This window comes from Epinephelus fuscoguttatus, linkage group LG16 (assembly GCF_011397635.1).
Source record: "Epinephelus fuscoguttatus linkage group LG16, E.fuscoguttatus.final_Chr_v1".
Taxonomy (NCBI): Eukaryota; Metazoa; Chordata; class Actinopteri; order Perciformes; family Serranidae; genus Epinephelus; species Epinephelus fuscoguttatus.
This window is the reverse complement of record NC_064767.1, coordinates 11,907,274-11,921,363: the sequence shown is the minus strand read 5'-3', so window position 1 is coordinate 11,921,363 and position 14,090 is coordinate 11,907,274. Positions and strand designations below refer to the sequence as shown.

Genomic DNA, 14,090 nt, shown 5'->3' with positions numbered 1-14,090 from the left:
TTTGTGAAATGTTAAATCTGACACATTTTTTAAACCACGAAAAAAATCATCTGTTTTTTTTTTTTTTTTCAACTTTGACAATTTGACATTTATCGTGATAATTCTTGATGTGAAAATATCATTTTTAGCCATATCGCCCCACCCTACTGAGGTTTATCAAATTTAGGCTACTATCTGACTAAAATAATTGTGTTCATTTTTACCCCGATAAGTTAATTCTCTGAAAGCAGTTTGAGGTTTGATTTGTTACTCCTGAATATGTTTTATTGTTTAATGCATGGTCTTATTTATAAATAAAAGGAGTAAAGTTGAAACCATGATCAGCATGCGTATGACTGGCCCAGTGCTGATCATGTAGTTAGGCTTTATGAGGTAGGGGTATGGGAACTGTCTCTGCATGCACTGGGGCAAAAGATTCATGGCCTCATTTTATGTGTTCCTTCATTGTTACTGGTGTTATTTGGTTTATTTGGTCAAAACTGAAGAAACCAGTGCAGGGTTTGCCTCAGACGATCATCTCCTGTGGTGGCAAGCCACCCAGATCTTGATGCATCTCACCTCATCTTTAGTTAGTAGATGACCAACTAAACGAAGATCACTGCATCTGCTCATGTTCCCTGATGATTTCATAAAAGTGACTTACTTTTATGATGTTAGTGGAGATGGTCTTTGTTTCAGCAGGAGAGGTGGCCCACCTCCACTATAAAACACTGAAGGAAACCCTGAAGTGGCTCTGCAAAAGTTTTAGATGGATAGAGTGTAAAGACTATACTCTCTTCGAAATACGTTTGATGTCCAGTTGTTGCTTGTCCTACTTGATGTTGCTAAAGTAATGTTGCCCCAGCTTCAGTTCTTAGCAATCAAGAGGAAAATGTAAAAGCCAAACCTGCAAAATAAGACCCTATAAAGACAAAGAAATATCTTTTGAGTGTAGGCGCGACTCGAGTAGGGAAGGAAACTAATTTGTAGTCAACCCACAGCCTGAACAATCAGCTGTGTTTTTTTTAGAATCAAACAGGACAAAAATATCTGGTTTCCAGTGTGGTTTGGGAGAGCAGACTACCTTCCACAGTCAGGATTTGGCAGCATTTGTCTGGTGGTCTGTATTTACCACCCTGGTTTGATGCATGGTGGTAAAATATGTTTTTGCCCCAGGTCTGGCGCCAATAAACCATGCCCAATCCATCTTACAGACACAAACTGTTAAGTGATGGTAGATAATGATTCCTCTCAAAGAACGTTCATTAAATATTGTTAGGTATAAAAATTAATGTTTCTGTCAATCTCCGAGGAGAATCATTATTCCTACTATACTACTTGTGTAAGTTCATGTCAATCTATTCTACAACAACAATCACATGTGAGTCACAATGCAACACAAGCAAAGTCAGACATCCAGTTTAGTGTTTAAAGATACAAACCCACAAGCATCCTATGTAATGCTATTATAGGCAACAAATATCTACAGCTTCTTACATGCAGAGGGTTATTTTTGCCACTTCAAATGACAAACGGAGGGGGAAAGAACTTAAGAAGTGGTGAAAGAAAATAAAGGAGGACCTGGGGAAACACAGCGAGCAGAGAGAACTTGCCTGTAGGGAATTGCATCAGAGGATGAGGCTGAGCTTTAGAAGGAGAAGGTACATCTGTGGAGGAAACAATAGAAAGCAGCAGAAAGTGAGTTTAGTCAGCCCAGAAGAGAAAGACCAGGGGAAGTGACAGATAGCATCTCCATTACAAAGGGATGGGGTTTGAGGTTTGTATAAAGTCTGAAGGCTGATTTAAAGTTGTGCGTAGACTCTACATCAGTGGTTCCCAACTAGTGGGTCGCAGGTCCATTCTGAATGGACCGCAACTGTGTCAAGTTTGTAAAAAAACACACTTTATTTTGAAGTACAGTGCATTACTGGCACAGAGGTTTCATTTTGAAGTGCTGTGTCCTGCTGTAGAGCCAGTGACAAGTGGACAGCTACTTAACAGAGACAGCAAACTAGCTTGACGACATGGCCAAACGCAAGTATGACTGTGAATGTATTCAACTATTCAACAATTAATGACTAATTAATTAATGACTAAGGAGAAGTCAGGATCCTGTGGCTGAACCAGTTAAGAACCACTGCTCCACACAGAGTCTACGCTGTAGCCTACACCAGTATGAGCATTTATACTTGTGCGGTGGTGTGTCTACCACTCTGCAATTACACCTCTAAAACGCGAGTTGGCTCACACATAAAACGGAGTTTAATAAAGACAATATCAAACACAAGTACAAAATTTGGCTCCACTGTAAGACAAAGTTCACAGACAAAATACTTGTCTTATACCAGACACGTTTTCCCTGCATATACAACATGCTAACATTATTAGAATGAGCCTATGGCTTACTTGCATAAATTACCCTTGCAGCTAGCAGAGCTCTGTCTGTGTTGCATTCAAGGATGCGCAAAAATGAATAGCAAACAAAAATAAGTCTACATCACCAAGATTTGAAGTTACATTTCTGGGGAGGTGCACGTCAGGCTATGCTGTAGGTTACAGTGTAGGGTACGCATCTAGTAGAGTGTGTGCCATACAAACGGCATCCACTCAATCTTGCCTAATGTGGAAACCACATCCCCAAACTAACATAATGGTACATGTCAGTAATTCTCAGCTGGCATATCTTAATTACTGCTTCTGTGTGTAGTTAAGAAAAAATCAAAGGGGGACACATGAGTCCCTGCAGGATACTCTTCACCTAATTTTAAAATGCTCTCCATAAAACACTGGCTACATAACTAAGGCTGGGTATCAAACCTCAATACTTTTTAAAGAGCATAACATTCATAGGATGCTGAAAGAGATACTGTATGTTTACAGTGCTAACTCAACAAGTTCTCTGTTGTATTTGAATATTTGTTAAAGGCTTTATCTGGCAGTGAGGGGAGGGCAGAACACAGTGAACGTCAGTGTCATAGCAGCACATGACAGTTTGCTGTGAAGAAAGATAAAGGAGGCTGAAAGCACACAAAAGAGGACAGCTGTCGTGATGAGACACAAGAATGGGAAGAATTTCCCTCTGATCAGGAGGAAGTGATTACGCTAAGTGGTTTGTAATCCTCAGATTTCACAGAAGTGAGCAACAGGAGGGCAACACGGGTGATTCATCTGCACACAAAACACATTACTGAACAGAAATGTAAGGAATATGATCCAAATACAGTGATATACTTTCAAAGCTTCAGTAGTTCTGTAATTAACACAGCACTTTTGACACGTCAACATGACTTCAGTGATTTGATCTGTGGTGCTGCCAAAGAAAGATAAGAAACTTCATTCTGTGCTCTGTGAGCTCAGCCAAAACACAGATGGCTTGTGAAAGCGAATTAAACTGAATCAAATTAAGGGAAACTGAAAACAGGAATGCTTTCTTTAACCAAATCAACAAATCTGCATGGGTCAAAGACACTCAAAAAAATCCAAGTAGTCCAAAGTGAAAGATAAAAAAGGCTAATGAATAAACTACGACTAATAATACTTCAACTTTATGTAATGGATGAAAACTGAAGCAAAATTCTTAAACTACACAGAACGCTTTCTTCCCAGACTTATGCGCAAACAGATTTTAGGAAGTTATAGTCATATTTTCAACACAACCTGTTGTAGTTTGAGTGCCAGCTGGTGTAAAATCAAACAAAAATGATTATTAATAGTACAAAGGATACATGAAATTCTCAGTAGCTCATAAGCCTTGGAAAAATAACGTCAAATATCATGATATCAAGATAATCCAACATCCAGCGAGCTATCGATCCAAACCACAAAGAAAGGCCACCAAGAGATTACTTCAACAGTGCATTGTGCCCAGATTAAAGAGTCCTTAGCTCAGATTAACAGCTCAAAAAGTCCTAAACTCCCATTTCTGAGCCTATTAAGTCAAAAGCAAAACAGAGCTACGCTCTGTTACAAACATTCCCACCTGAGAAACCTTCAGTAAACCAGGTTTACATGAGAGTACTGGAGGTACCAGCAGCACATTATGGAGAACTGACGTCAGGTTGACAATGAGAAGTTTCAGATTACAACAACTGGCTAATACCCTTGTAATGGGTTAGACGTCTTCCCTCGAGTGTGCAGTAAGAGCCCACAGTATTGGTTTAATTCTGGTGGGTGGGGCTGAGACTACACAGGTGTAATGGCACCTCCATGTCATAACTCAGTCAAATATGAACACACAGATATGACACATATTTTAGGTTCAGTGTGATTTACGCTTTGAATGGATATCATTATATCCATGTCTATTATAAATTAACATTATAAATCCTCTCAGAAATCATACCAAAAAGAAAGATGCTTAAGTACTTCCTTGAAAATCTTCATGTTTCTAAGTTTTCTTCAACATCACAGTGACAGTTGTCTGTGCATCCATGTGTAAACTGCAGGCACGAGCTGCCAATAGGTAATTCAGCATACTTTTATTGGTGCCAATTTGCTTAACTGTAACTGAATATAGGCCAAACCTTTGCCCTGAGTTGTAGCCTGCAGTGTAACTTACTGAATCCATGTCAACATTATAATTCCTGTTACATCCATGTTCGTGTCTCTAAAACACAAAGAGGTATTTAACTTTCCCAGAGGCTTAATCCTGTAAGTCACTGGGAAAATACAGGACAGGGAAAGGTGAGTGCCATGAACTGGCGAAGTGCTCTTCAGCAAGGCACTAGATGACCAAAAGTAGACAAGAGACAGCTCTGAGTGCATTGAACAGCTCCTACTGTGAATATGAAGCAGGGCAACACTCAGACACACTCTTCAGGTTAGCAATATATGATCTAGTTTCATCATATTGTGAGTGTGAAGGACAGAAATCAAGCTTTGACAATCAAAGTCAAAAATCTGCATGAATCATAAGCAACGGTGCATCTTAAGCTGATTATCAAATTTGTTTGTTTGAGTATTAGTTTTTCATACAAATTCATGTTGATTTGATAATCTGATAATCATTGGGCCAAACTGATTATTCATATCAGGCCGTTTTGTTTGGTTACCTCTGCTGTCAATGTTTATGTTCCAGCCATGAAGAAGACCTGTAGGATTGAACCAATAAGACACATTTAACATTAACTACAGCAGTAGACGTTAGCTCATTCAGCCTGAGATTTAAGAGAAACATAGGATCCATATAGTTCCAGTATAGTTCAACATCTGATCTGAAGGTTGTAAACACCAACAGACTAAGTTTTAGATTGCATACAGTAGGACCTGGGCCATCCTGAGCAAATGTAACCAGATTAGTTAACATCACATGCCATCCTAAACATAGCTGGGAACAACGGACACTTCCTTGACTTGCAGACAGTTAAACCCTGCAGCTCAGGATTTTGACAGCTTGACCATATAAAATTAGTTGTTACTGTCACTTTTAACCAGCCAATTAAAACCTCAGACTCCTCAGGTAAATCTTAAACTTTGCCAGATATTTTTAGCTTGACTGAAGCTGCAGTTCACACGTTCTGATATTCAAATATCAGGTGAAATATGTAATGCCAGCCAACATTTACATGGGACAGGTATATAAATGATTTTGGGACTTTCTTGGACTGTCGTCTATATTAAAAAGTGTTACAACGGTTGCCTGGTTCAAGGCTTCTGAGGAAGAAAGACGCTGCCTTCATTTACACACGAGGTCCAGCGCTACTTCACTGATTATTTCAGAGGATAAAAGGTTAGTTCCGTTTTCTCTGTCTAGTTTATAAGTACAGTTTTTAGTTCGGATGCTTAAATGTTGCAGGATATTTGCTGCAGTGACATCACTCTTCTTACTGCATTACTCTTAGCAGAAAACCACTCACTTTTCCAGTCTGCAGAATCAACACCATGTAAATACCAGTTTAAAGGAGAATGGGAGATGACTCTGATTGGCTGAATTCATATTACACCCAGAACAACTATGGTTAATTAAGGGGTTAAATACAACCCCTTCGCCCTGTGCGCCTTACTATGTGCCAAGATTATGCACCGTTAACTAGCAAAGTGGAGCTGGACACACCCTAAATGCACTTGTGCCACGCACTTTAGACCACATGCTGTAAATCATTTAAACAGGGCCCTTCAATATCTTTTGGTTTTGGACTGTTGGTGAAAATACAGAGATTTCTTTTATTATTTCACTATTTTTCTACATTTTATACAAACAATCATATTCACTATAGATTAATCTATGATATTGTTCTTGATTTTAATTGTTAGTCTAAGCGCTATAATGTAATAAAATTTTATCACCAAGCCCTGTTCAACTGCAACAAAATCTGAATTTTCAGACAACCAAACAGCTGTACAATGGGAATCGAGCACACCTGGGCTATTTAACTATATCCTACAGGGGGCCACATTATCAGAGAGCGAAGGGACAATTCCCTGAGCTAGCTACATTTGTCATTATGTATGTACACTTGACACAAAGTGCCACCACATTTTCAAAACCTGTATTTTGCTACGCTGTAATTTACATTTTTACAACTTCTACTCACAACCTCTGTTGTGCTCTACTCTGTGTAAACAGCCTGCAGTTCAGTTGTAGTTTCACTGAATTTTTGTCACGTGACTGTTGATCTCAGCTGAGTCATTCATGGCTTCACAGTTGTGCTGAGGAGTGCAGAATTAAAAAAATTTATAGTCTGGTTAGCACTAACATCTTATTTTTTGGTGTTTTTTAAAATAAGACATGTAGAATAAAGTTATTTTCATGAAATATCACAATTTTAAAATTATTTTTGGTGACATTTACAAAAGCATTCATCACACATGATGCATTCCAGGGCCTTTGGAAATGAGAAAATCTGACAATAATTTTTGTTTCTACAGTTTCCGACTATGCTAAATGGTGTAATTTTGTCAATTTCTGAAAGAAAGCATGCCTTCCTAACCCACTGGCGGGTTGTGGGGTTCAGAGACAGTTAGGCCAAATGCACAGAAGTGCTCTCCTGGTTTGAAGGATTTACTGTCGCAAAATGTCTTGGTCTTCAGGTTTTAATTTTTATTTATTTCTAAACAGAACTGAAGAAATGGTCAGCTGGCCGGTCTGGCTTGATCAGCAGGCTGAAGTTGGCCCGTGGACCACCAGTTGAATAGGCCTGCTCCACACGCTGAGGTATTTGTCTCCTCCTTGAGCTATAAGTATCTCTAGGAATGCTTTTACAGCTTGACACTGATACGACTTCAGGCCAACTTCTCACCTGCTGCCATCTTGTAACATAAGGAACTCAATGTACAATTCTCTGCTTCCTGTCAGTTTAAAATACACAAGAGCCGAAAGTATGCAACATGACTCTTTCCATTATCTACAACAAAGTTAACAGTTAACCATAGCAGGTCACTTTGGTTTCTGCTAGTTAGTTTAATGACAGACAGAAAATCTGCAGTGACAACTGATTTCACCATCTCTGCTGCAGTCTCTCTACAAAACCTACAAAAACAGTTATGTAATTCTGCTAAAAAGCACATGTAATAAAGGCCCGCTATGATGTGGGGTCTGCGGTGTTTCTGTGATGTTCAGCAGTTTTGTGGAAAAAGAGCAAACAAAATCAAAACCTTGTGTTTTCTGATTCAGCTTTGTTCCATTAATTTAATCTGTTCCTGTCGACAGATGAAACAGAGTGAGAGGGAAACTGGCCTCCAGCTAAAACCAAACCACTCTGATCTGCATGCTGTCTGGACGTCCACCCTGTAATAACTTTTAAATGTTGCTGAACTTCTGACATGACCTGATAATAATCGGTTTTCTGCCATTATCAGAGCAGAGCTGAGTCTGATATGCATGTGCAATCTCAACCTCTGGCTTTCCTGTCACTGCTAATCAATAAATGGCAGAGGAGTTAGAGAGGCAAAACCAGGCTAGCTGTTTCCCCCTGCGTCTTTATGCTAAGCTAGGCTAACCATAACCTGACTATAGCTCTGCACTGCATAGACACAGCATATGTCATCATCTGATTTCATCTAATTACAGACATATTGATTTTAACTTACAGTACATGTCGATCAATGAGTAACTAGAAATGTCACAGATATGGTTCGAGGTCATTTAGAAACAGTCTCTCTGTTGCATTAGCAATTATTTTTACACCTCAAAATGTCCGGCTCACGGCATACCTGTACTGTGATAACCTAATTTTAAGGGACCATTGGCAGAAATGTTTCGCAAATCCATTAGACCTTATTTTAACTCGCATATATCTCGTATGGCTTTAAAGTCCTTTATCAACAACATGCTGATTTTAACCAAATGGTCACAGGCTAGCTGACTGTGACCCTCACAGAAAACGCCTGTACCATGTTTAAAGACAAACAGAGACACAAAACAACAAGTGCATGTGTGAATGTATGGAAGCACTAATATCTTAAACTGAATTACTGCAGCTGACCTTTTGCTAAGCCCCTTTGTGATGATCTATCAAGCCGTCAGAGTCAGCATGGAGCCCACACTGTAGCTACCTGCACTCCACGAAGAAATATGACAACATTTTTTGGGCAGAAGGGGCAACAATGTGTTTGAAGGATATATCCAGGATGTCAAACTGACTCAGCAGCTACAACAGATTAAAAAGACAAAGACAGTCAGAAGCTAAAGCCAAATTATAGGCTACAGATCACAGTGCAAAAGTGAACCACCACGTCACTGCTGATCGCCACAGAAGACAATGAATATAAAGGGAAACTTCGCTGATAAAAGCTCCACTATGATTAGCCAATCTACTTTTGAGGTGCAGGAATTAGCAAAGGGGGAATAATTTCAGGCACATTTGAGAGCTTTGTCTTTCTTTGATAAAAGGACTTATTATAAATAAATAAATTATGTTTATTTTGTAGTCAAAAAAGTACCTTAGTATCAAAAATATTTGGGGCTGCCCAATGTGACGTCTTTAAATGTCTTGTTTTTGTTCAACAAAAAGTCCAAAAAATATTTTCTTTTCATTGATATGACAAAGAGGCACAAGTCATCACGTTTAAAAAGCGAGTATAGAGAGTATTTGGTATTTTCCAACTATTTTTGGTTAAAAATGACTGAACTCTAATTATCTCTGTCTATGAACTAATCATTTCAGCTTAAAACATTTTTAAACAACAAAAATAAAATCACAGAGAGCATCTTTAATTAATCTGGTGACAGTAAGAAGCAATTTCTACCTGACTAAAGCACCTTTTTGCTTTCTCAGAAGAGCATTAAGGCCCTAAAATCAGCATTAATGTGATGAACTGGCACAACACGGGTAAGTTTCATCAGCTGTAGAAATATCTATGCTTATCACAGCGATAAGAGGCGAGATTTAAAACAGATTAACATGTGGTTCTCATTATATTCAGGATTTTGACATACTTTTAGACTGAAAGCCAGCTGCTGTGTTAGCAGGGTAAAAACAACAGAGAGAAGCAGCCTGGTGTGGTTGCTTTGGGTGGAGGGGGTCTGACTCCAAAGCACTTAACCCCACTTATGTGCAGCCTTCACCAGGATACAGCGAAAACAACAACACTGGACAGCACACATTGAGCTTTAAGCCTCCGTGACTTGTGTGTCTGACATCTCCCCTTTCCATCTAATCCACCTGACCACATCACAAGCTCTTCACAAACACACACTGACGGATGTAGGTGACCCAAAAATAAGATGTAGGCCGGCGGTGATCATCGATTAACCAGGGTGTCAGTCACGCCGTCTGACAGGACCGAGGGCGGGGACGAAAACTCACTTCAAACACCTTTTTTTAGGGTGACGGCGTGAATCTGTGTGATGCAAAGTCACAGCAGGATTCATCCGATCAGACTCGTATTTGGAGAAGAGAAGATAGATTAAACACAAGAAGAAGAAGTGTGTGGGCTGATATCTGGCTGCAGAGTCCTTTTCATTTTCCTCACAGACAATGTTATATTACTCATCTTTGACACTGAGGTTGAAGCATATTTCAAATAAATAATTAACGATGTATTATAGACATCGTTAATGTGGAAAAACTCGTTACTGGGGCTGGGTATCATCTAAGAAAAAAATCAATAAGTGCCAAAATTATTTTTTACAGGGCCCTTAACTAATTATTATTTTCATTATCAATCTGCCAATTATTTTCTCCATTACTCGATTAATAATTTCATCTATAAAATGTCAGAAGGCAGTGAAAAAGCCCCATCGAAATATTCCACAGCACAAGCTGACATCCGCCATACAGTTCAAACCCTAAATTACTCAATTTACTTTAAAGTAAAACCAAGAAAAGAAAAGAAGCTAATTCTCACATCTGAGAACCTAGAACCATCAAATATTTATCATTTTTGTTGAGAAATGACCTAAAAGAGTAATCAAATTCTTTAAATAGACTAATTGATTAATCAACTGAGTGTTACAGCTCTACCTTTTATGATACTTTACTTGAAGAAACAAATAACAAATAATTTTTGTCCAAATCCCTTTTTAAATATAAAAAAGGAAGCCAAAGTTCTCACATTTTAAATGTTGCAGAAACACAACAAAATAGGGATAAATAAAATACAGTGTTCACTACTAGTTTAACAGCCTTTGATTTTCTTTTCGATTAATCATTCAGTGCATAAAAGTCTTACAATCATAAAAAAAATGTCAGGTACTGTAAACCCAAGTTGACATTTTCAAAGAGATTGTTTTGTTTGTCCCAAAAATCTCCACTTGACTGTCACAACAAAGAAAAGCAGCAAAGCCTCACAGGTGAGACTCTGGAGACAGGTAATGTTTGATATTTTTACTTGAAAATTTACATTAACAATTATTCATCATCAAAATAGTTGCTTTGCAGTGGCATGGTAGTCCAGTATGCATACCAAATAATGCCACTCTCTTCTGAAAGTTCCTGTCTGCCTCTTCTGTATATTGAATAAAGACAATAATGCTGAAAAGCATAGCTAAAAGGGGAGTTTATGACTCAGCACAGGGCCCCTTATATCTCCTGTCAACACTTTTGGTCACATTTAACTTGATATCCTCAGATTTAGCACATAATATGGAAAGACAATGAGAGGTAATATGTCATCATAAAAATGTCCAATTAACTCAACTCAGATATTTAAGAAGAGTTACTTTTAAAAAGGGAAAAGAAGTGTGTATTACAGTGATAACGGTTGATGGAGGAGAGGAAATGTGTTTAAAAATGAAATTCAGTCGATTAATTATCCTCAAAGTGTGGGAAAACATGATTGAATTCACGTCTTTTGTTCAGACTTGTGACTGCGATGCGTTAACTGAAGCTCATAGTTTATCCACCTCCATCAGTGGGCCTTGCCAAGCAGCCCCACCCTGCCTCTCTGCTGCCTGCTTCCCATGCCTGGAAGAGGCAAGACAGGCCTGTTTACCTGCTACCTCCCACATCCCCATAAACAACAATAACAACAATAGCATCAGCTCGGTATACACATTTTCTGATATTAAATCACAAAAAAACGCCACTTGCAGAGCACTCAGACGTGTGACAGCAGCTTAAAGGGGACACAAGGAGGCTCACAGGCCTCACAGGCTACATTGTTTTTCCAGATTTAGGGTGTTGGTTTGGGTGGAGATGGAGGGGGGTGGAATGACTGAAACCAGGCCGACAACAGAGCAAAAAATACAACACTGATTCAAGGCGCTGAAGTTATTGTGGTAGTAATAAAGAAAAGCTGGGGTAGCCGACAGGGAGTGGACGCAGAGCAGATTCCTTTGTTGTGACTAATCTCTGGGTTACAGCTTTGGTACACCGTGCTCTGCTAACCGCCGCGTGCTTCCATTATCGGACAGGTTCTTACCCCAACGTGCTGCTTTTTTACTTACTTAATTCATCCGACTTGATTTAAAAGTGACATGTCACATAGCCTCACATATAGTTTAATGCAATTCCCCGGATTTCAAATGAATCGTGTCATTAGGTTAAGTTAGCCTACTGGAGTCAACCTGACACCGGTGTGGAGAAGCCTTACATCATCGGGCGTGTTTGCCCTGCCTTTGAACTTCGTATTACAGGGAATGGATACCCGAGTATCTGATACCCTTGCAGCACTCTTATTTTCTTTGTTGTTTGTGCCTAAAGTGACAAAAATCAACTAAAACGCCGTGTCCGATAATGGAACTTGGAGTTAGCCACCGCGGTCACGCAGCGGGTAGAGGCACAGAGCAGATGGGCGCTGCTGAGTCTGACACAATAATGACAAATATAACGGTGGAATAAATAAAATGCATCCCCCTAAAAAAATGTTTAATAAAAGCAGGGCTCGTACTAGATTGAAGGAGCGGGTTGTTAACACACAGTTGAAGGCTAAAATGGTGCAATATTGCCACCTCATCCAGGCAACAGTTCACATTATGCTTCCTGCCGTTTATTTGTCAAAACAGGTGGGCCGCATTCCGACAACACAGCAAAAACCGGGCTAACGTGTTAGCTTAATCACCGGGGAACAGTGCAAAAAACACCAAACATGGCGTTTATTAAAAAGGGCGCACACACGTTTAGCTAAAATAAATGTATTCTCCATTTCACCCGACATCCAACTGTCAAACAGCAGGTTAGCTTAATGATGAATCCGCTCCCCTCAGGAGTAGCATCACTAGCTAACCGGCTAGCCTCACCGTGACGGTACACAAATGTTGACAAATCTGGATTAAATTACCACATTTTAAAATGATTCACTGCTGAATAAAAGTTGGTGAAATAGATAAATGTAACGCTTCACCCCCACTTATTAATCTCCATGTCGGCGTCTTGACGAGCACACAATGCTAACCTTGTTCAGATGCAACGTTAACGTTACAGAAAGATAGAAAACGACCGTTAAACCGTTTAACTAAATTTAACGCATAAATATAAATTAAATGTCTTTGTTGGTCTGTTTAAATGACTAAAAGTTAGCCCTTATGTTCATTTAAAAGCAGTTTTCCCGTTCAGACACTCACAAGATGCTGGAGCCGGTGGTTCCTCTGTCACCGCAGGTTGCTCTGCTGTCTCTGCGGAGGCTGGGGCTGCTTTCCGGGGTTCAGCCGTTGGGAGGGCGTCGCTCGCCGGGGCAGGTTCGGGCTCGGGGGCAGCCTGTGGCTCCGGTACGATCTTCGTGCTCTCGGGCTCAGCTTTGGGGACGACAACTTCAGGCTCCTCGGTGGTTAAAGAAGGGGTGTCAGGAACAAAAGAAAAGCTGGTGGAGTCGGGCTCCGGTTCGGGTTCTTTTACCTCTGGCACCGGTTCCGGTTCCGTTACGTGGACAGGCTCTGGTAACGTTACTGGCTCCTTTGGAAGCGCGAGGGAGTCGTCTGTGAAGCCGCGTGGCGCACTGTCTTCAGCTAAGTGGCGGTCCAAGGCGTCCTGAGCCCCGCCGACCAAGTCCACAATATCATCCATGCTGAAGAGGTCCGGTTTGGGCTTGTCCTGCTCGGAGTCCGGCTCGGGCTGGTAGTGGTGCACCTCGTCGCCGAACAGAGGAGTGGTGGAAGAGACGTGCTCGTTGTCTGCCATTTTTCTTTTTTCCCCAAACTGTCTTCTGAGGTGGAAAAAGTTTCAGGTCCAGCAATTTTCGGATAAGTTACCTCGTGTAACAAACTTCCACCCGGGGAAAAGCTGTGAAACCACGCCGGTAACTTCCTCCGGTATGTCTGCTCCTGACACCGGATAAAGTTGGACAAGTGCGCCACACGACAGACGAGTCGGACCCGAGTCTGAGATGGACACTGTGAAGTTGAGAAGGAGAGGAAGGGAACTCTGCTGACCAATTACCTGCGGTTTAACCCTGAGTGACGTGTCCTTTGGCCAATCAGAGCGCGTCAAAATAGGGCGGACCCCGCCCAGCAGAGTGGAGGTGTAATGGGACACCTCCTCCACCAAACCACCGCTAAAACTCAGGAGGAGCAGAAAGTTCACTCTGTTCTGACATAACTTCAACTCCAGCAGGGCACTTATTACATAACTTTGACTTTATTTTTTACTCTAACTCCTCCGGCTACTGTCCAGCCAACACATGTCAGACAAAGACCAGCAGTACTGCAGGAAGTACCCTGAAGTTTAGCAATACCATTATTTAAAAAGTGTCTAGTAAAGGTCATACTTCAAAAGTTTTATCACACAGCAAGTCTC

The 14,090-nt window shown here is 40.4% G+C and overlaps 1 protein-coding gene across 8 annotated transcripts in view; it reads right to left on the bottom strand.

Moving 5' to 3' along the window:
• The window catches only part of LOC125903740 (reticulon-4-like), a 40,120-nt gene extending 26,408 nt beyond the window's left edge, over positions 1-13,712 (bottom strand). For 2 of the 8 annotated variants that reach the window (XM_049600853.1, XM_049600855.1), the window contains exons 1-3: positions 12,923-13,712; positions 5,031-5,069; positions 1,593-1,646 (exon numbers count right to left, since the gene is read on the bottom strand). In XM_049600853.1, the coding sequence (XP_049456810.1) occupies positions 1,593-1,646; positions 5,031-5,069; positions 12,923-13,475 (646 nt within the window). In that variant the 5' untranslated portion in view covers positions 13,476-13,712. The remainder of the gene's footprint in view (positions 1-1,592; positions 1,647-5,030; positions 5,070-12,922) is intronic. The other 6 variants (XM_049600854.1, XM_049600856.1, XM_049600857.1 and 3 more) reach the window with 5 other exon arrangements.
• Between the last annotated feature and the right edge of the window lie 378 nt (positions 13,713-14,090).